This window comes from Octopus sinensis, linkage group LG4 (genome assembly GCF_006345805.1).
Source record: "Octopus sinensis linkage group LG4, ASM634580v1, whole genome shotgun sequence".
Taxonomy (NCBI): domain Eukaryota; kingdom Metazoa; phylum Mollusca; class Cephalopoda; order Octopoda; family Octopodidae; genus Octopus; species Octopus sinensis.
In genome coordinates, this window is record NC_043000.1 from 15,021,010 (window position 1) to 15,043,023 (window position 22,014).

The 22,014-nt window shown below is 37.8% G+C and overlaps 2 protein-coding genes across 4 annotated transcripts in view; one reads left to right on the forward strand and one right to left on the reverse strand.

The window, feature by feature from the left end:
* The window catches only part of LOC115211032 (putative uncharacterized protein DDB_G0277255), a 33,598-nt gene extending 31,983 nt beyond the window's left edge, over positions 1-1,615 (forward strand). For all 3 annotated transcript variants that reach the window (XM_029779888.2, XM_036501789.1, XM_036501788.1), the window contains 2 exons: positions 533-582; positions 678-1,615. In XM_029779888.2, the coding sequence (XP_029635748.1) occupies positions 533-582; positions 678-775 (148 nt within the window). In that variant the 3' untranslated portion in view covers positions 776-1,615. The remainder of the gene's footprint in view (positions 1-532; positions 583-677) is intronic.
* Positions 1,616-9,061: 7,446 nt separating this feature from the next.
* LOC115210866 (leucine-rich repeat-containing protein 40) lies at positions 9,062-18,503 on the reverse strand. Its single transcript, XM_029779627.2, has 5 exons — positions 18,336-18,503; positions 15,354-15,497; positions 13,760-13,927; positions 11,537-11,736; positions 9,062-10,066 (listed from the first exon to the last, which is right to left on the reverse strand). The coding sequence occupies exons 1-4, from the start codon at positions 18,412-18,414 to the stop codon at positions 11,606-11,608; spliced, it is 522 nt and encodes a 173-aa protein (XP_029635487.1). The 5' UTR covers positions 18,415-18,503; the 3' UTR covers positions 9,062-10,066; positions 11,537-11,605.
* Between the last annotated feature and the right edge of the window lie 3,511 nt (positions 18,504-22,014).

The window sequence follows — 22,014 nt, forward strand, 5'->3', positions numbered from 1 at the left end:
ATATATATATATATATATATTAGGGAGAGTTTATGAAAAGACAAAGACAGGTGGTGTACAAAACAAACAGATGTATTTGTATAATGCTCAGGAATAGATAGTCTTTTACGTTTCGAGCCTACGCTCTTCTACAGAGAGGGACACAGAAAAAAAACAAGGAGAGAAAAAAATGTGTGTAGTGGCTAACGATCTATATATATATTGTTGTCTTTGTTTAACATCCGTTTCAGTGAGGACTGGCGAGCCAGAAGGCTGCACCAGGCTCCAATCTGATCTGGCAGTGTTTCTACAGTTGGATGCCCTTCCTAACTCCAACCACTCAGTGTAGTGGGTGCTTTTACATGCCACTGGCATGGGGGCCAGTCAGGTGATACTGGCAACGACCACACTCAAAAGGTGTTTTTTCACATGCCACCTGCACAGGAGCCAGTCTGGCGGCACTGGCAACGATATATTTATTAATTTGTTATTGCCAAGGCAATGTTTGATAACATTGATTTTTTTTTGTTTTTTTCTTTCTTATCTTTTCAAGATCAACAACTCGAAAAATATCAAGCCAGCCGATTCCAAAAAATAGAATTGGTAAGTTGATTTACCACTGTTTTGATTTTATTAAAGATTTTTTTTTCTACATTTTGAGGATAAGACATTTATGGGTGCAATTTTTCTCTTTGTAGTGTCTGTTGCTGGGAAAATGGCTGCCACACGATTTGTTTCAACGAAAGTGAAAGATGTGCCTTCAGTGAAAATTGCCTCAAGCAAGCCATGGCATTGATTAGATAATTTTCATGTGTATCATCTAAGTCATATTTCAAATTTTATCTGTGATAACAAGAAAACTAATGAATCTTATTTATATTTGTTGGACACATTAAATGCCATGCTATAGTATTCACTGATAGCAGTAACAGGTGTTGTGTCGGGGAGAACATGTACATTTTGTTGTTTGTTAAAATGATTTCTTCTTGCCAAGTTTTATTTGGTAAATGACTCTTCTAGTATATGAATATTATATTTTCATAGTATTAGAACAGTTTATGAGACAGATTATATCTTCACTATAAATCTTTGTTAATCAGATGTTATCCCATTTTGCTATTAAACCTTTTTAGAATAATCATGTTGTCAACAATTCCGAGCCATTAACTTTAAATTCTAAATACTCTGACCTAAAATATCTGACACATGGATACCAAAACTGGGAAATCTATTTGAAGAGGATTGTATTTATTGTAAATAATTCACAAAATTTTTGTATATTTTTCATTTGGTCATTTTCATATACCTACATATATAAACTAGGAAATAAACCAAATTTATATTCTTTCTGTTACTTATTGCATTTCTACATTTGTTTCATTGCATTTTATCCCTTGTGTAGCAAATATTTCATTGATGTAGATGACAGGTACACTACCTGCAAGCTGCTAATCTCTACACATTAAAATAACAAACCTTTATTTTTATATATATTGAGTGTTTATCATATTTCCCTTTTAAAAAGTTTATAACAATAAAAAAAGCAATGAAGATTGTTTAGTATCTCCAAGCTTCTGATACATTGTTTTATATTTACAATTTGTAAACTTTACATCTAATAAACCCTCTCAACATATTTTAAAGTGTTTGGAATATTTTACTTCTTTTGTATTCATTGAATATTTCAATTCTTAAAAGCCACCTTACCAGCTGAAGAATAACATTTGTCCAGTGCTGTGTGATCATATCAGCAACTGTAAGACGTGTCTGACTTATTTAGAATAGACTTAGCTGTAAATAGGGGAGACACAGCTCACTATTGAAAGCAGGAACATAGCACACTGTGTAACATTTGCTATAATAATAATAATGAAATTATTGTATACAGTGCTCAGGTGCACCACAACTTGTCAGAAAGTGCATATAAAGCATATGCAGTAATGTAGAAATGTCTGGAAAGCGAACAATGTATGAGTCAGATACATGCCTGTGTGTGTATGGAGGGGAGAAAATCAAGTGTAGTGTTGGCGAATCTCAGGAAGCATGGAAGTTTTGAAGGATGCAGTGCTCCGACAACTAACAACTGATGCCGGCAGTTTGTTCCATGCTTCAGCAACTCTCAGCGTGAAAAAATGTTTCCTGAAGTCATGGGAGCTGTGTTGTTTTCTGACTTTGTAAATATGTCCACAGGTGTTAGATGGGTGGAGTTTGAAAGAAATGGCCATCGGAAACCTAACAAAAGGGCGAGGTTTCCCATCATCATTTAACATCCATTTTCCATACTGACATGGGTTGGACAGCTAGACAGGAGCTGGCAAGGCCAGGAGCCACACCGGGTTCTAAGGTCTGTTTTACCTTGGTTTCTATAGCAGGATGCTCTTTCTAACACCAACTACTTTGCAGAGATACTGAGTGTTTTTTAGCATAGCACCAATACCTAGCAATTTAAAAGTTTACTGATTTTATAGTTATTCTACCTATAAGGTAATTATTGAAGAGTGGGTATATCTAGAATGCTGATATTGGGTGTGGATATAACTAAAAATCAGCTGTATGCACATCATCATCGTTTAACGTCAACTTTCCATGCTAGCTTGGGTTGGACGATTTGACTGAGGACTGGCAAACCAGATGGCTGCACCAGGCTCTAATCTTGATCTGGCAGAGTTTCTACAGCTGGATGCTCTTCCTAACGCCAACCACTCTGAGTGTTGTGGGTGCTTTTATGTGCCAGTCAGGCGGTACTGGCAACGGTCACAGAAAATCATGTTTTTTTTTTTTTTTTTGTGTCACCTGCACACCAGCACAAGTGCCAGTAAGGCGACGCTAGTTGTGGTATCTTAAGCTGAGTGAGGCCATTTGGTGCACTTAGCTCAAAAACTGTGTACACAAAGCTTGATGTTGAAGCAGCCGATGTGTAGTGCCATGCAAAAGGTGAGATGATGCATATAACCAGATGAAATGAAAGATGACTTGAGTGTATGTTCCAAATGAACAGTGGCTTATTCAAAGAGATGAACAAGAAGTAACAGGTTTGAAACCAAATAAAAGTTTGTTGCAATGAGGTAGTGTGCATGTATGGTGCTTCAGACTTTTCTGCTTCTTTCCAATTATTTCTCTGAATTACGTGCCGGTGGCACGTAAAAGCACCATCCGTTTGTGTCCGTTGCCAACCTCGCCAGGCCCCCGTGCCGGTGGCATGTAAAAGTACCATCCGTTCGTGGCCGTTGCCAGCACCGCCCCGACTGGCCTCCGTGCTGGTGGCACGTAAAAGCACCATCCGTTCGTGTCCGTTGCCAGCCTCGCCTTGCCCCCGTGCCGGTGGCACGTAAAAGCACCATCTGTTCATGGCCGTTTCGCACCTGTGCGGGTGGCACGAAAAAGCACCCACTACACTCACGGAGTGGTTGGTGTTAGGAAGGGCATCCAGCCGTAGAAACACTGCCAGATCAGACTGGGCCTGATGCAGCCTTCTGGCTTCACAGACTCCAGTTGAACCATCCAACCCATGCTAGCATGGAAAACGGACGCTAAATGATGATGATGATGAAATGTTTTATCATTTTTTACCCAATGTTTTAAGACCTAGTTTTAGAACATAAAGCGTATAATAAAGACAGAATTGCCATAGCTAGTACATTATTCAAGAGATTCTCCAGGAAGTTAAGTTTGTACCAAAATTCTATTAAATCAAATCTTACCAGGGGCTACTCAGTATTATTATTGCTAATCTACAACAGGATGACACAGAACTAAAGAATTTTATAGTAACTCACAACATTCAATTACCAATAATTCAAGAAACATTCTTTCTATCTGAACACAGAACTCCCAGCAGTCAAAATCATACTAGACAGACTTTTCCAAAATGAAGGCAATCTGATTGAATGTATAAAAACACCTCAGAAAGATATACATGTGTGAAAAATAACTATTAAAAATATATAGATAAATAAATGTAAATATGTATAAAAATATATGTAAATATATATAAGTATAAATATATAATGTATATGATAGTTTAAAAGTTTTCAATTATTTAAAGCATCTTACGATCATTATAGGGACAACTCTTCTCTGAAACAATTGTAAGATGCTTTAAATAATTAATTCAAATCTTTTAAACTTTCATATACATTATATATTTATACTTATACATATATTTTTATACATATTTATATTTATTTATATATTTTTAAAACAATTATTTGTCACACGTGTATATCTTTCTGAGGAGTTTTGATATTGATTTCCTAATATTGATAATAATATATTATTAAAAAATATTAGAGACCGAGACCTATGGAAGTATGCTGTGTGTGAGAAGACCCGGCAAGACTAGTGAGAACATAACCTGTGGCCTACATACCTTTCCGTCTTGGGACACAAAACTCCACTTGTGAAGACCCGTTGAGGCAAGTGAAAATCAAACCAAATCATATCAGAAAGCAGAACCAAAATCGAAGTCGATCAACATCAATGGAAATTGCAGCTGTGATACCAGTGCCGGTGACAAGTAAGCAAACCATCCGATCGTGGCCGTTGCCAGCACCTCCGTGCCGGTGGAACGTAAAAGCACCATCCGTTCGTGGCCATTGCCAGCCTCGCCTGGCCCCCGTGCCGGTGGCACGTAGCACCATCCGTTTGTGGCCGTTGCCAGCCTCGACTAGCCCCCATGCCGGTGGCATGTAAAAAGCACCATCCGATCGTGGCCATTGCCAGCCTCGCCTGGCCCCCATGCCGGTGGCACGTAAAAAGCACCATCCGCCCGTGGCCGTTTGCCAGCTCCGTCTGGCACCTGTGCGGGTGGCACATAAAAAGCACCCACTACACTCGCGGAGTGGTTGGCGTCAGGAAGGGCATCCAGCCATAGAAACACTGCAAGATCAGACTGGGCCTGATGCAGCCTTCTGGCTTCACAGACACCAGTTGAACCGTCCAACCCATGCTAGCATGGAAAGCGGACACTAAATGATGATGATGATGATGATATATAATCACTCGTATTAAATACATAAATACTTTAATAGTATTAATACTTTGATACAATAGAGCACTCAATATAAATTCCGTGTATAATATTCTCATTGAATATATTTAACTAAAGATTTATGTATAAAAACATGCAGAAACAAATGGGAAACAACACAACACTAGAAATACAAACATGCAAAATAAAAATCAGTAACAAGAAGCACAGTCTTATAGTGCACTTCTCTATATAAGTGCCTCGATACTGATAAAGATTTTGATGAAATGCAGTTAGTCCAGTATGAAAAAAAGCATTGCAGAAATTTGGATAAATTTGCTGATACATGATTGTTAGTGTACATTGTAAACGTCTATTGTTGTTGATTTTTACGTGTCAAATCTTTTCAGTTACCAATGTAAGTTGAATACAGTTAATTATGTGTTTTCATATATATTATTTACAAGATACTGCATTCTAGACATCTATTTCCAGATTAAATCATTAATAAATAATATCACCAAAATTCTAACTCATTGATTGGGATATTTAATTTACTGCTGTCATATTCAAAATCAGAAGAAATTAATAATCCACAGAAAATTTCTTAATAAAATGCAAAATGACTTTATTTCTCACAGAGAACAGTGTTTTGTTCCAGTTTTTGACCTGCAATTAGCAACACTATTTGAACTGTAGTTTCATGCTGTTTAGAATTTGGTAATATTGTAGGTATAGAATTTAAAATGATGATGGAAGCACTCCGTCGGTTACGACGATGAGGGTTCCGGTTGATCCGATCAACGCAACAGCCTGCTCGTGAAATTAACATGTAAGTGGCTGAGCACTCCACAGACACGTGCACCCTTAACGTAGTTCTCAGGGATATTCAGCATGACACAGAGAGTGACAAGGCCGGCCCTTTGAAATACAGGTACAACAGAAACAGGAAGTAAGAGTGAGAGAAAGTTGTGGTGAAAGAGTACAGCAGGGATCATCACCATCCCCTGCCAGAGCCTCGTGGAGCTTTAGGTGTTTTCGCTCAATAAACACTCACAACACTCAGTCTGGGAATCGAAACCGCGATCCTCCGACCGCAAGTCCGCTGCCCTAACCACTGGGCCATTGCGCCTCCACAGTTAATAAAATAAGCTCATACACACACAAAGTAAAAAAAATTCACCTTTGACCAAGACTCCATTTTTAACCGCTTTCTTGCCAAACACCTTGAACCATTAGAATCGAACAAGTGGGAAAGTTGTTTTAGATGAGGTCATCACGAAATTTCTGCACTGGTTTTGTAATCAGTGTAGTGGTCTTTGCGAAGACCTGTTGAGGCAAGTGAAATCGAAAAACGAAATCAAATTCGATGACTGGCATCTGTGCTAGTGGAGCGCTAAGAGCACCATCCGAGCATGATTGTTGCCAGAGTACATAAAAAGCACCATTTGAGTGTGATCGTTACCAGTGTCGCCTTACTGGCATGTGTGAAAATTTTCGAGCGAGGTCGTTGCCAGTGCTGCTGGACTGGCTCCTGTGCAGGTTGCATGTAAAAAACACCATTTGAGCCTGACCGTTTCTAGTACCGCCTGACTGGCCCTCATGCTGGTGGCACATAAAAGCAGCCACTACACTCTTGGAATGGTTGGCATTAGAAAGGGCATCTAGCTGTAGAAAGTCTGCCAGATCAAGATTGGAGCCTGGTGCAGCCATCTGGTTTGCCAGTTCTCAGTCATATTGTCCAACCCATGCTAGCATGGAAAGCGGACGTTAAACGATGATGATGATGATGAGAGAGGAATGTATAGGTTAGCAATGTCAAAAGTTTGCCTTTTCAAAAATTGTTGAAGGTGTACATAAGATGGTGATAGATCTGAATAATGTTACTTCACTTGAGTTTTTGTTATGTGACAGTTGAGAAGGCCAGCTATTGGATATGGCTGAAAAGGAATGTCAAAACCTAGCTGGAAAGGTGATGATCCCAAAACGGACTTGTAATCAAATACTAGTCAGCCAAAACAGGAGTTGAAACCTCACATTGGGGTACACATTCTCTCCTGATCACTCCTGACACCTTCTGGCAGCTTGTATGAAGAATTTTCAACTGACTGCACTTGCACAGGCAAACTACTTCCAAATCTCTAATTTTCTCTGGGAATTTGACAGTGCTGATATGAGTGGTTACTTTTTTTTTCTTTTTCCTGAGACATCATTCACCTGGGGTGGGTTGAGCTGGCTTCATTCATCCTCAATGCTGCATCTCTCACAAACACCGACCAGGCCTGGCGATTTGAGGCAAATGACCGCAATGTTGGTAATTGTATTAATTCCATCATGTTCAAGGCATTTTAGGTTATGTTTCTGATTTTGTCTTGGAGGTTTTAAATTTGTCTATTGCTTTTACCAACACCATTCTATAACTTAACCTTCAAGATATCTGACAATATTATCAATGAGTTTCAAAAATAAAATCAAGTCACTAAGCAACAAGAATACAATACAATGCATTCTGTACACTGGTCTAAATCTTTGAACTATGGACAAAAAAGTTGTATGGTTGAGGCTAAAAATATATATTTTACAGCAAAAGCAAATAATCTTAAACCCTTATTAAGATGTACTCCTAAAGGGTTTCATAAAATATGTACTTAATCCTTTTATTACCATATTCCTGTTGATGTACACTGCATTTATTTCAAATAATTTAGAAAATAATGAAGAATTTAGTAAAATAACTGTTATCATGATGATGTTTGGAGCAAAAAGTTAACACAAAATTTTGATAGGTTTTAATTTACGTCACTTTAAAGTAAGAAGTTTATACAGTTCTATATTTAAGAGATGAAGAATTATGTACATTATTTACATTTGACAGATATTTGTCCTCATCTTGTTTGTTGTTAACATAACCTTTCAGCTAATATATCCTCCAGCCTTCATCAGGTGTCTTGGGGAAATTTCGAACCTGGGTTCTCATTCCTAAGGTATTTTTTGATGATGATTATTATTATTATTATTAGTTTATATCATAGAACCAGGGCAGTTACAATCAGGTTGGTATCAAAAGGGTTAAATCTACATTTTGATTGCCATAAAATACAAAGCTTCATTAGTTTCTCGTTACATGTTCTGAAGAGAAAATATGTCTGACTCAGCACACAACCATAATCTGTTGCATCTTGGATGTAGTAAGTTGAATTAAGGGTATTCATTTTTTTTTTAAATTAAATCTTTGATGAGTAATACTTAATACTGGTTTCAGAATATTGAATTTAAATAGAATTCCATTGCAGTTTGAGCTAGTGACTTTATGTACCATTATCATTTAACAGTCAGACTACCATGCCAACATCTCTATTATGCAGCATGTCACCACTGCTCTCTTTTATGAAGACCAACATCAGGAGATATGACCCCCAACCAATTCTTCCCATGTTTTCTCCTTCCATAAGTACCTTCCACTGTTAGCATACAATACATGTTCATTTAATCATCCATTACTGCAACAACAGTTATCTCTGCTATATACATCAACTAATACCTTAATCTTTTAGCAGTATATATATATATATATATATATATATATATATATATATATATATATACTAGCTGAGGTACCCAGTAAAAAATTACGATTAATAAGATGTCTGTTTATAGCCATGAAACATTTTTCATCAAATTTCAACATTTTACAAAAATTTAAAATCTATATTAATGGGTAAAAAAAACTAGCAGAATCTGGTAATGAACCCATGTGGTCGTCATTTTTGTGCATGTGTGTAAAATGTCAAAATTTTACACTTTGGGGCAGATTTTGTCAAATTGATGTCACAACGGCTAGTGCGCAAAATACCTAAATTTTGCTTGAAAAATAAAATGGTCTTACCTAATCAAAACCTGAAATGCCGGGGAATTAAAACAACAAATTGAAATAATTAGTTTTAGCAAATCAAAACAATTCACATTGAAATGAAGAATTAGCAAATGCTAAATAGATTACCATTAATAAACTGTCTGTTTATTCCCATGACACATTTTCCGTCAAATTGATGTCATGATGGTTAGTGCAAAAAATGCCAAAATTTTACAATTTTTGAAAAATTGATGCTGATTAAAAATCGATTTTTTAAAAAAATTCCAAGTGCGTAAGTGACCACATGGGCATAAGCCCCATACACATGTCAAGTTTCATCAAGGTCTGTTGGATAGTCTCAGAGGAGTTAAAGTAACAAATTCATAAACACACAAACTTGCCATTTATTATTATAGATATTTTCGGAGCCTTAACTAACCACACAAATTTAGTAGTATGATTGCAACCTCAACTATGAATATTAATTAATTAAAAAGTTAAAGAAGTGATTTTAAATTCTCAAATGCAGGATAATGCTAATAATATTAGCCTGAACAGGATAAGCTACACCTATTTTGAAGAAAAAAGTGTTGGTGGCCATATCATAGCCGGCCGCCAAAGAATAAGTTCTGGGGTCAATCTCTTTGACTAAAACAATTTAAGACATTTCAACGCTTCTAAAGCAAACTTTGTTTGTTTACGTTCATCGTAATTTGAATATTAATTAATTAAAATGGAACAGATTTAGAAGTCTATCATACCTGTATTCAAACCAATGAAACCAAGGGCCTGCATTAGTACATGCATTAAAATTAAACTTTCATAACTACAATCCATCAAAAATGTGTCGTTTATTTTCAGTTTATCTCAGAAACAGAATAAAAAACTGTTTTAGAAAATCCAAAATTTATAAATATGATATAAAATTTATATTTTAAAAAATAAATAACATGCGTATGTTTTTCATTTTAAAATATCACAGTGAAAACAGGGAAAAACAGTGAAATTCTCGTTCAGATCACAAAATATATTTCGGTGCTTTAAATCGGCAAACAGTTCCACTTGTTCTGTGCTCAATATGCCAAAGCAATATCAAAATGGGGAGATTTTAGTAAAAATTTAAGTACAAATCACATCATATAATTTAAGCTGTTTTAATGGGAAGGGGTTAACAATATAAATAAAATGGCTTTAATTTCGGTAGGAAGGCAGGGATCAACAAATTAATTAAAATATCTTCAGTTGAGTCATCGAACATCTTTGATCTGAAAATATAACATATTCATACATTAGTATATTCTCAATACATACATTGATATATGGGAGAGAAGGGGAAAAAGACGAGAGAGAGAGAGAGTGTGTATGTGTGTTTTGAATGTCATATTGGTTTCAAATTTTGGCACAAGGCCAGCAAATTCAGGGGAAGGGTTAAGTTGATTACATCGACCCAAATGCTCAAGTGGTACTTATTTTATCTTCCTCAAAAGAGATGAAAGGCAAAGTCAACCTTGGCAGAATTTGAACTCAAAACATAATGACAGACAAAATGCTGCCAAGTATTTTGCCTGGCATGCTAACAATTCTGCCAGCTTGCCACCTTTGAATGCCATATTATTAACCCTTTCGTTACCAACCCCGCTGAAACCAGCTCTGGCTCTGAGTACAAATGTCATGTTTTCATAAGTTTTGAATTAAAATCTTCCACCAAACCTTAGTCACAATTTACGTTCCTAACACTAGCTGAATGATAACTAAGTTATTTTACTAAATTCTTTGTTATCATCATCATCATCGTTTAACGTCCGTTTTCCATGCTAGCATGGGTTGGACGGTTCGACCGGGGTCTGGGAAGCCAGAAGGCTGCACCAGGCTCCAGTCTGATCTGGCAGTGTTTCTACGGCTGGATGCCCTTCATAACGCCAACCACTCCATGAGTGTAGTGGATGCTTTTTACGTGCCAGGCAAGGCTGGCAACGGCCACGATCGGTTGGTGCTTTTTACGTGCCACCAGCACGGAAGCCAGTCAAGGTGGCACTGGCATCGGTCATGTTTGGATGGTTATATTTAAAGTAATTGAAAAAAACACAGAGCATCTCAACAGAAATACAGTAACGAAAGGGTTAAAAAAAAAACAATAACTACACTAATTGTTCTTTGTTTCTTTTCCCTCAAATGTTGAGACAGGCAACAACCAATAGTGGCTTTTATCATGTGATCAACCAGACTATTGGATGTTATTATACATTGCTGGTCCCAATGCATTTTGCACTGTTTTAGCTTTTCAATGATTCCACCCTGCTGAAGGCTAATCCATCACAGGGTTACCCATTTACAGCTGAGTGGACTGGAGTGTTTTGCTCAAGAACACAATGTGTTACTCAGCCTAGGAATTGAACCCATGATCTACCAATCGTGAATGCAACACTCCAACCACAGTGTGTTTAGAAGCACTAATAATATAATTATTATTATTATTCATTTATATATCCCTGTAGCGTTGATACATAGCATAAAGATGAGATATTTTTTCAATTAGCTTGTGCCACATTCTAGCAAATAACAACTGTTAATTCTTTCCACATTCTTTGGCATCAGCACTCAAGACCAATAGAATTACAAGTTACATTTCTTTTCTTTCTTCCTTGAGGAAATATGAAGTAGACACAGCAAGTAACAGGGATGAACTGTCAAAACAAACCATAATAAATCATGAAATAAATGTCAGGTGACCTTACCATTTTGCCAAAAATCATTGTCTTTCTCCTATTTAAGATTCCAAGAAAAGATATCAGATAAAACTTTTATCAGCTTCCGACTAAGACATGAATCTCTGCAATATCCTGCAAGGCTCTCTGCTGGTCTGCTGGTATAGGATTGTTACACAGATTCACTTCTTCTATAGAAGCCATACCTTCGAGTTTCTCCTGGTCTACATCTGGTGAAATAATTAAAAAAGAAAAAGAAAGCATTTAGTATCTTTTATATTTTCCTTTGGCTGTGTGGTAAGAAGCTTGCTTCCCAACCATATAGTTCCGGGTTCAGTCTCACTGCATAGCACCTTGGGCAAGTGTCTTCTACTGTAGCTTTAGGCCAACCAAAGCCTTGTGAGTGGATTTGGTAGACAAACTGAAAGAAACCTGTCATATATGTATATATTTGTGTGTGTGTGTGTGTGTGTCATCCTGCCATCACTTGACAACTGATGCTGGTGTGTTTATGTCCTAATAACTTAACTTAGCAGTCTAGCAAAAGAAACCGATAGAATAAGTACTAGGCTTACAAAGAATAAGTTCTGGGGTCAATCTCTTTGACTAAAACAATTTAAGGCAGTGCTCCAGCATGGCTGCAATCAAATGACTGAAACAAGTAAAAGAATAAGAATACAAGTCGACAGAGTATATAGTGAAGACATGTAAATATCTAAGCTTCATCATCTTTACAAATCCTGCAGCATTTCACATGAAACTTTTGGTCCGCCAAAGTCATCTTGGTGTATAAGTTATCCTATCATTTTTGGCTCTAAATTTTGGTCTAAAAAATTTGACTGTATGCCAAAAAGTAGAGTATATAGAAAAATCATAAAAGAAACAGGCCAACACAGAATCCACAATGTAGTCACTGAAACTGCTAAATATCATCATCATCATTTAACGTCCGCTTTCCATGCTAGCATGGGTTGGATGATTTGACTGAGGACTGGCGAACCAGATGGCTGTGCCAGGCTCCAATCTGATCTGGCAGAGTTTCTACAGCTGGATGCCCTTCCTAACGCCAACCACTCTGGGAATGTGGTGGGTGCTTTTAAAGTGCCACTGGCATGAGGGCCAGTCTGGCGGTACTGGCAACGGCCACGCTCGAAAATGGTGTTTTTTACGTGCCACCTGCACAGGAGTCAGTCCAGCAGCACTGGCAACAACTTCACGCGAATGTTTTGTTCACGTGCCACTGGCACAAGTGCCAGTGAGGCAATGCTGACAGCGATCACGCTCAAATGGTGCTCTTTATGTGCCAGCCAGCTGCTCTGGCAGTGATCTCGCTTGGATGGAGCTGTTAGCGCTCCACTGGCATGGGTGCCAGTCATCGAATTTGGTTCAATTTCGATTTCACTTGATTTGGTTCAATTTCAATATATCAACCAAATTAACAATAGTGTCTATATCAGTGAATGTTGACCATGCCTCTACACATGCCTAACCATGCGAGGACAGGAATTTTTGAGAAAAACTAGAAGTTGTTTCTGCATGTCTTGTTCCAGTAATATTTATCCAAGGAAAGGCTACTGACTTGACTCAGTACAGCTTGGCATCAGTATTTGTTGTAGACATTGCTGTCAGAACACAGTGCCAACATGGATACTACAAGGTGTTTCACCCAACCTTCAAATAGTTCCACCTGTCAACCAGTCTGGTAGGTCAGTACTTTTTTAGTCGCCTCAAAAGAATGAGAAGTACCATTGACCTAAGCGGGACTTGAACTCAGAGTTCAGACAGTTGGAACAAACAGCATCAGGCATTCTCTTCAGCACTAACAATTCCGCCAATATGTTGCTTATCATCTTAAATAAAGGAAGGACACATTGGATAATGTAGTCCTAGATATACCATGCAGGACAAACAAAGCTGGTATGGTCAGTGGGATGACTTTGATCAATAATGACCAAAAATAAATACATCATCATCATCATCACCATCACCACTATCTCCACCACCACCATCATCATCATTCTACATTCATTTGCCTGTACCTGAATAGGTTGGATGGTCATTCTCTAGAACAGCCAATTGTGCAGGTTTTTGTCGTCTCCCACATTAGGTTCAACTTTCACAACTTCTCACATTTTCCTGGGTCTTCTGTTTCACTGGTTCATTCTATTTAGAGCACTTGGCACTTGCCTATGCAACTGTCATCCTTCAAACACATCAAACACAAAAGGAAAAAAAGTTGTTAGTGTTACTTACCAGTTATTGAATTGTTTTCTGCATTCAGGTTTACTAGCTTTGGTAATCTGTAGACAGCATTTGGTATACACGTGAAGCTATTGAAGGATATATCTAGAGACTGGAGATTTGTTAAGTCTTGTAGCTCATCTGGAAGACTACTGAATTTGTTTTTCTTGAGACATAATTCTGTTGAGGAAAGGAATTTTTTTTTTTTAATCAGAAAATATTTCTTTCTTCATTAAACAAAAATGGTTCATGGGAAAGTGAATAAGATTCTGAAATCCCAACCACCACCTAACTGATCAGAGCTTTGCCAGTTCTATGTTGATTACTTCCAGCAACAAATGTGTTTCACAACTGATCCATCTGGAAGAGCTAACCAAGTAGCTAAAATCATCCTCACGGTCGTGTAACTTCATACCACTCTCAGAATCAAAATCCTTAACCCTCAAATCCCCTAAGCAGCTGTCCCATAACAATTAAATACTATCTTTAACACCTTAAGGAAGTCACCCACTACCACAACTCAGAGGCTTTTATCCATTACTGCAATACATGCAAGAAAATTAACATAAAAAAAAAAGCAAGATGATATGGCCTTCAAGCTCTCCTGCCTCCCAAATTAAAGCAACCCTATGGAATCCTCTTACTCACTGCTTTTCAACTAAAATGGCTCTGTTAGCTACACTCCTACTGAAATGGTAACATTTTTTAAGAATTACTGCCATCACATTGAGTCCTCTATTGTACATACTAGTATAGTTTCCTTAGTGGAGTCGCAATGGCCCAGTGGTTAGGGCAGCGGACTCGCGGTCATAGGATCGCGGTTTTGATTCCCAGACCGGGCGTTGTGAGTGTTTATTGAGCGAAAACACCTAAAGCTCCACGAGGCTCCGGCAGGGGATGGTGATCCCTGCTGTACTCTTTCACCACAACTTTCTCTCACTCTTACTTCCTGTTTCTGTTGTACCTGTATTTCAAGGGGCCGGCCTTGTCACTCTCTGTGTCACGCTGAATATCCCCGAGAACTACGTTAAGGGTGCACGTGTCTGTGGAGTGCTCAGCCACTTACATGTTAATTTCATGAGCAGGCTGTTCCGTTGATTTGGATCAACCGGAACCCTCGTCGTCATAACCGACGGAGTGCTTCCTCCTATAGTTTCCTTAAATTCAGATCTACAGGAGACTTGCCTGCTTATGTCATTCCCCAACGTTACCCTCGCTATTGATAAAAGCATGAGAACCACCTACAGTTTCCATCAATAACTCATTTCGTTGATGGGAAGTTTTTTAACACAGTTCCAAAGATTCTTCAGAGAAATCTCATTTTGGGGTCAATACAAATATTAAGCTTCACAGTCTCTGATGACCTCTCAATCCAACACCCACATAAATACTGCCGAACTTGCATCCCAAAGAATAAAATTCTTAATTAGGGTCAGAAAATATTTCGACTATAATCAAAGTCTGCAGAAAGAAAAACAAGGTGGGGTCTAGTTCAAATTTTTGCAAGAGGACCCCAAGAACCAAGAGTTAAAATAGTTGTATTAAAGTTCAATAGTAATGTTAAGGTGTATACTTTCGCTGATTATAGAAAAGATTTGGAATGTACCTGAGATTCCTGGAAACACCACTCCAAATTTCTTTGGTAGACGTGGAATTTGATTATTAGAGAGAACTAGACTCTCAACACAAACATTCTTCATTAAAAAATATACTGCTTCAGGTATTTGGATTAATTTACAACCAGACAGATCTGGAAATAAAATAAAATACAATTAATAAGCTTAAAGTCAAATTTGATATGAAAATAAATCTAGGTTCTAAAGAAACTAGCAATGGTTGACACCAGTAAACACACGGCGAGCTAGTAGAATCGTTAGCACGTCGGGCGAAATGCTTAGCGGTATTTCGGCTGCCGTTACGTTGTGAGTTCAAATTCCGCCGAGGTCGACTTTGCCTTTCATCCTTTCAGGGTCGATAAATTAAGTACCAGTTAAGCACTGGGGTCGATATAATCGACTTAATACCTATGTCTGTCCATGTTTGTCCCCTCTATGTTTAGCCCCTTGTGTGTAATAAAGAAATAGGTTAATAAAATTCCTTATATAAGACAAACCAATGAGCAAAGCCTCTGTTTCATTGCTTAATCTGTTAGAAATAGCAACATTTGGACCTGTTGGATGCAAAATGTGATAAGCTGGTGATGTTGATGTGGTTGGAATTCCAGAAGGTTGCAAAGGAAAAATTCCGCAAGGTGTTTAGAATGGATCTGAGTGTTGAGACATTGTATGTGCAGTTAAAGGAGGAGAAGATTAGGTAGTACACTGCTAGCAAATTGAAAGGGGCAGAGGCTATTGTAGTAGTGATTAGAAAAGACTCTCTCACAAACACAGTACAACTACTAACCCAAACATAAGCTGATTTTTATGGCTCTATTTCCTCTAATGCTATCACAACAGTATCTGCTTCTCTAAACAACCAAGCTGTATATTATCTCTGTTCAAGCCCAATGCACTTACTTCTTCTTTCAGCATTCTTAATGTGTCTCACCCTCCAGGCTCTACACTGTAAATATTTCGTTCAACCATTTCTTGCAGAACTTCAATTCTCTGGAATGTTCTCCTTGACTACATTTTGCCTATGGGTACCAACCAACAGACATTCAAGCTGAATATCAACCACATCAATCCCATCATTTGGAGAGGGCCTGGAAACCTCAAAAGAGATACTCTTTTTACTCTTTTACTCTTTTATTTGTTTCAGTCATTTGACTGCGGCCATGCTGGAGCACCGCCTTTAGTCGAGCAAATCGACCCTGGGACTTATTCTTTGTAAGCCCAGTACTTATTCTATCGGTCTCTTTTGCCGAACCGCTAAGTGATGGGGACGTAAACACACCAGCATTGGTTGTCAAGCAATGTTAAGGGGACAAACACAGACACACAAACACATACACACACACATATATATATATATACATATATACGATAGGCTTCTTTCAGTTTCCGTCTACCAAATCCACTCACAAGGCATTAGTCGGCCTGGGGCTATAGCAGAAGACACTTGCCCAAGATGTTACGCAGTGGGACTGAACCCGGAACCATGTGGTTGGTTAGCAAGCTACTTACCACACAGCCACTCCTGTAACATTTTTACACCAAGAAACTGAAGCTTTCTTCAGGAGTTAAGGGACATTTACATTAGGTTCAGTACTCTGCTATTTGGGCTATCTCCACCAACCATACAAAAAAGATGTTTTGGGTTTGTTTGTTTTTTTAAATTACTAACAGATCAAGTATTTTGATATTGAGCAGCCTTCTTTTGATAGTAATTTGTATTAATAATGACTCAAATGATTTCTTGGTAAAAGAAAAAATTCCTGCTACATTGTAGATGTTTAAGCATCAAATCAGTCCTAATCGAGCAAAAGCTTCTGGTGATGCCCACCCCGTTTCAAAAGCTTCTAATGATGTTTGTCCCGTTTTATTAAGAAAATCTAGGTCTACATTATTCGATATGCCCTACCTTAAGATGATAAGGGTGTTATTTAAGAGACATTTGGTCGCTATTTCTAGCACGTGAAGCAACAACTTTGAAGCTCTCTCCTTAACTCGTTTCTACTATATACCGTGGCGACATGATTTCTTGTAATCTTATTGTTTACATAGCAGACGTAAACGTCTGCCAATGAAATTCGTTCTAGAATTAATACTAAATAAATTAAACATTTCAAACTTTCACTTTGACTAGGCATATAATTTTTATTTATTTCGATTGATAGAATTAGCCGCCAGAAGGTCGACTCGACGAGAATCGAACACAACCTGCGAGACTGAAGAAATAAAACATTCAAACGGTTTTCCTTTACCAGCTATAGCCACCAAGGCACAACTCAACATAATATACAACATAAGGAAAGGACAAATGAATTAAAATTCAAAAGTAAAATAACTTCTCAAATTTGAAACTTTGGCAGACTGCTTACGTTAACCAAGGCCTCTTTTGTGGCTCGTCTACTATAATCTATTCTGAAAAGCACCAAATTATTTTATTTTTACTTTTTAATAGTTTAGTCAGAGTAAGGGCATATTCTGTGACCTTTTTCGTGGTTTCCGAGACTGGAAGGAAGAAGGGAGGAAGTTATCCTCATTCCCGGCAGATCGAAATGCTTGCAAAACAGTGGACTTCGCTAAAGGTGATAAAGGGTGACGATAGACTAAATTTATAACCTAAAAAATTGAATAGCCCCTCTGATAGACTTCCACTGCTTTTGTCTCTCGAATTTTATTTACAAAGCTTTCATCGATCCGTAACTAAGTTAGAATACACTAGCCCACAGTGACACGCAAATTGAACCCGAAACCATTTAATTGCGGAACGAATTTCTTTACATATGCAACAACGATAAACTGTTTTAGGATAGAATCTCGACCAGATCACTTGAAATAGATAATCTTTAGAAGAATTGATACAATAAGTATCAACCCTATTAAATTCATATAAGACGATCATAACGATGTCTAAAAACAGAGGCATCCACTTTCATCTTCCAAGCTAAAATCCTATTAGATTTAAACTTATCAAAACTTACCCAACTTCTTATCCTGTTTTGCCGAATTACAACGATTAACAACGTTAGCGACATCAGCTCCTGCTTGTGAATGAGCCATAATCGAATTATTTTATTAATTTACAGAGAAGGTATCTTATTATCTAATTAATTAATTATATAGCGACTTTCCCAAAAGTTGAATGGAGACAAAATTTAGAGGAAGGCGGTGTAAATCTACGCTAGTTTGGTCTTGCAAATAATTCCATGTGAAGAATGTAGTTTATTTAATACTGTGCAATGTTGCGCACTTCAAAGTTGAAATCAAATTTATTCTTTTATGATTTGTATGTACTATAGTCGTTTTGTTTTATTTCATTTTGTTTTTCCAAATCCGACAATATTCACCCACTAAATAAAACAAATATATCAAGACAATAACAGTTGGCTAATGATGTTGTATTACGTTTATTTACTTAGTCTTTTTATCTTCGGCAAGTACGATGAAGTTTATACTTTGCTGATGAGGTCAGATTAAGATCAAAACATAATTCGAGTTGTCTCTCGTGCTTGCTGGAAAAATATGAAAATATATTGAATTCTGATAGATAGAAAGACACAATATATGACTGGTACTTTATTTTATTCACCTTGTAACAATAAATAGCACTGTCTACCTACAAAAGAATTTAATGGAGCTCTGGAAACAGTGAAAGCTGAACTCAGATTAGAAAGGAACATTTTTCAAATCCTCACATCATTTTGTTGCTCTCTAGCAATTCTACCAATATATTACCCGATGAAAATAAAATTATTCATTAAGTGAAACCTTTTTGTATACATATTTATTAATTTCAAAACACTAACTTACATACTGTTTTTCACATGGATGGATGTAAAGTGGTTGGTATTAGGACGCGCATCCAGCACTAAAATCAATGCCAAACAGACCTTGCTGGTGATGGTGCCAAATAATAATAATGAAATTATTGTATACAGTACTCCAGTGCACCACAACTAGTCAAAAGTGCATATAAAGCATATGCAGCAATGTACAAATGTCTGGAAAGTGAACAGTGTATGAGTCAGATACATGCTTGCGTGTGTATGGAGGGGAGAAAATCAGGTGTAGCATTGGCGAATCTCAGGAAGCATGGAAGTTTTGAAGGATGCAGTGCTCCGACAACTAACAACTGATGCCAGCAGTTTGTTCCATACTTCAGCAACTCTTAGCATGAAAAAATGTTTCCAAAAGTCATGGAAGACTTTATAAACATGTCCATGGGTGTTAGACAGGTGGAGTTTGAAAAGGTGCTCAGAAAAGCATCTAGTACGCTCTGTAAAGTAGTTGGCATTAGGAAAGGCATGAAAACCATGCCAAAACACAGTGGAATGTGGTGCAGTCCTCTGGCTTGCCAGCAACTGTCAAATCATCCAACCCATGCCAGCATGAAAGATGGACATTAAATGAAGACAACGGTGATGATAATGATGGATGATGGCATCTTTAAATTATTTCATTTCTCAACAGTTCTAGTTTCCCATGTCAAGAAATGCACAATGTTTAGAAAAGCTATATTTTGCATATGAGGTTATATAATAAGTTTGATGATTTTTTTTTTTTTTAATTATTTCAGTCATTTGACTGCGGCCATGCTGATGATAATCTTTAAATTATTTGATTTCTAAACAATTCTATTTCTCCTCTCCACTTGAACACCACTATCTCTCTCTCTGCCTGATCTAAGGCAGTAACTCTTTTCACTTTTCCCTCTCCTGTTCTAGCCTCTCCTCATTCATTTTCGCAGTACTTATCTTTCATTCTACCCCCACTCCCCTTATCAACCCTTGTACTAATATTTCATCACAGCCATGTGTTGAGAGGGATTTGAGGGAATTTGAATAAATGTAACAAAAGCAAAGTTTGAAGGAAATCGTCATCATCATCATTATCATCGTTGTTTTCCATGCTGGCATGGGTTGAACGGTTTGTTAGGGGCTGGCTAGGCAGAAGACTGCACCAGGCTTCACCGTTTCTTTTGGCAGGGTTTTTATGGCTAGAAGACCTTCCTAACAATGGCCACTTTACAGAGTGGACTGAAATATTAGCCATTTTTCATACTTTCTAGGGGTAAGCAAATAGGAAATAACAGTTGCTACCCAGGGACAAAAATTGTATTAAAGTGTTATTCGTCTGCCTTCCTCACACAAGAACACTTGATCATGCTGCCTTGGATGATCAGAGAGACTGCAAGGCCAAGCAAATTCATTGGTCCTTTTAAGGACAGACAACCTCCATAAAATGCATCGACTAAATTCTTATTTCTTTATTGCTCACAAGGGGCTAAACATAGAGGGGACAAACAAGACAGACAAACGGATTAAATTGATTACATTGACCTCAGTGCGTAACTGGTACTTAATTTATCGACACCAAAAGGATGAAAGGCAAAGTCGACCTCGGCAGAATTTGAACTCAGAACGTAACAGCAAATGAACTACCTATTTCTTAACTACCCACAAGGCGCTAAACACAGAGGGGACAAACAAGGACAGACACATGGATTAAGTCAATTACATCGACCTCAGTGCATAACTGGTACTTAATTTATCGACCCCGAAAGGATGAAAGGCAAAGTCGACCTTGGCGGAATTTGAACTCAGAACGTAACGGCAGACAAAATACTGTTAAGCATTTCGCCTGGCATGCTAACGTTTCTGCCAGCTTGCCGCCTTAAATCGACTAAATTCTGTTAAGTGGTTGGAAATAGGAATGGCATCTAAATATAGAAACTATGCCATTAAAACATATAAGTGAAAAGTGGTCTTTTATCCCATCTAGGAGCATAGTGACCCCAAGTAATGACTCAAATTGTGACAACTCATCCAGTTTATGCTAGTATAAAAGGAGAACAGATGATGAGGATGATGAAGGTGATAGAGGAGGTGGTGCAGCCAGGGACTATTGATTAAGAACCTCTCCTCAAAATTGCCATCCTTGTGCCAAAATTTGAAATCATTATTACAGCTTCTCTTGAAAATGGACAAAATTTGGCATTGTGGTGTTATCAAGTACCTGCAAAAAAAGGGTTTAGCCCCCAAGGACAGTCATGCTGACAAAGTTGTAACATTAGGACTTTATCAACAGTGCAAAAGTAGGCAACTGATTTCAGGAAGGGAAAGGAGAGTCTTGAAGGTGACCCAAGGTCTGGATGTCCTACAACTGCCACCATTGAGGAAAACAGTGACTATGTTCACCACATGGTAATGGATAACAGGCATGCACAATGAACTTGGCATAATGAAGTTTTCTGCTTGGCAGGTGCCACATCTTCAGACACCTGAGCAAAAAAGTGTACCAGGTTGATCACATCACCAGAAAATTCGACATTGTAGCAGATCCAGCTGGTTTCCTCGACTGTTTCCCAACCCAGGATGAGTGTTGGCTTCATCACTTTGAGACCGAGACAAAGAGACAATCCATGCGGTGGAAACACCCCGCCTCACCTGCTTCAAAGAAGGCCAAGATCTTTTCATTTGCAGGGTATGTGATGGCTTCAGCTTTTGGGGATGCAAAAGGCATTGTGTTTATTGACTATCTTCAAAAAGGGCAACATCAATAGGAATTATGATGCTAACTCGCTAAGGCAGTTATGAAAGGCTATCAAGACCAAACACCCAGGAAACTGACAAAAGAGATCTTGTTTCATTAGAACAATGC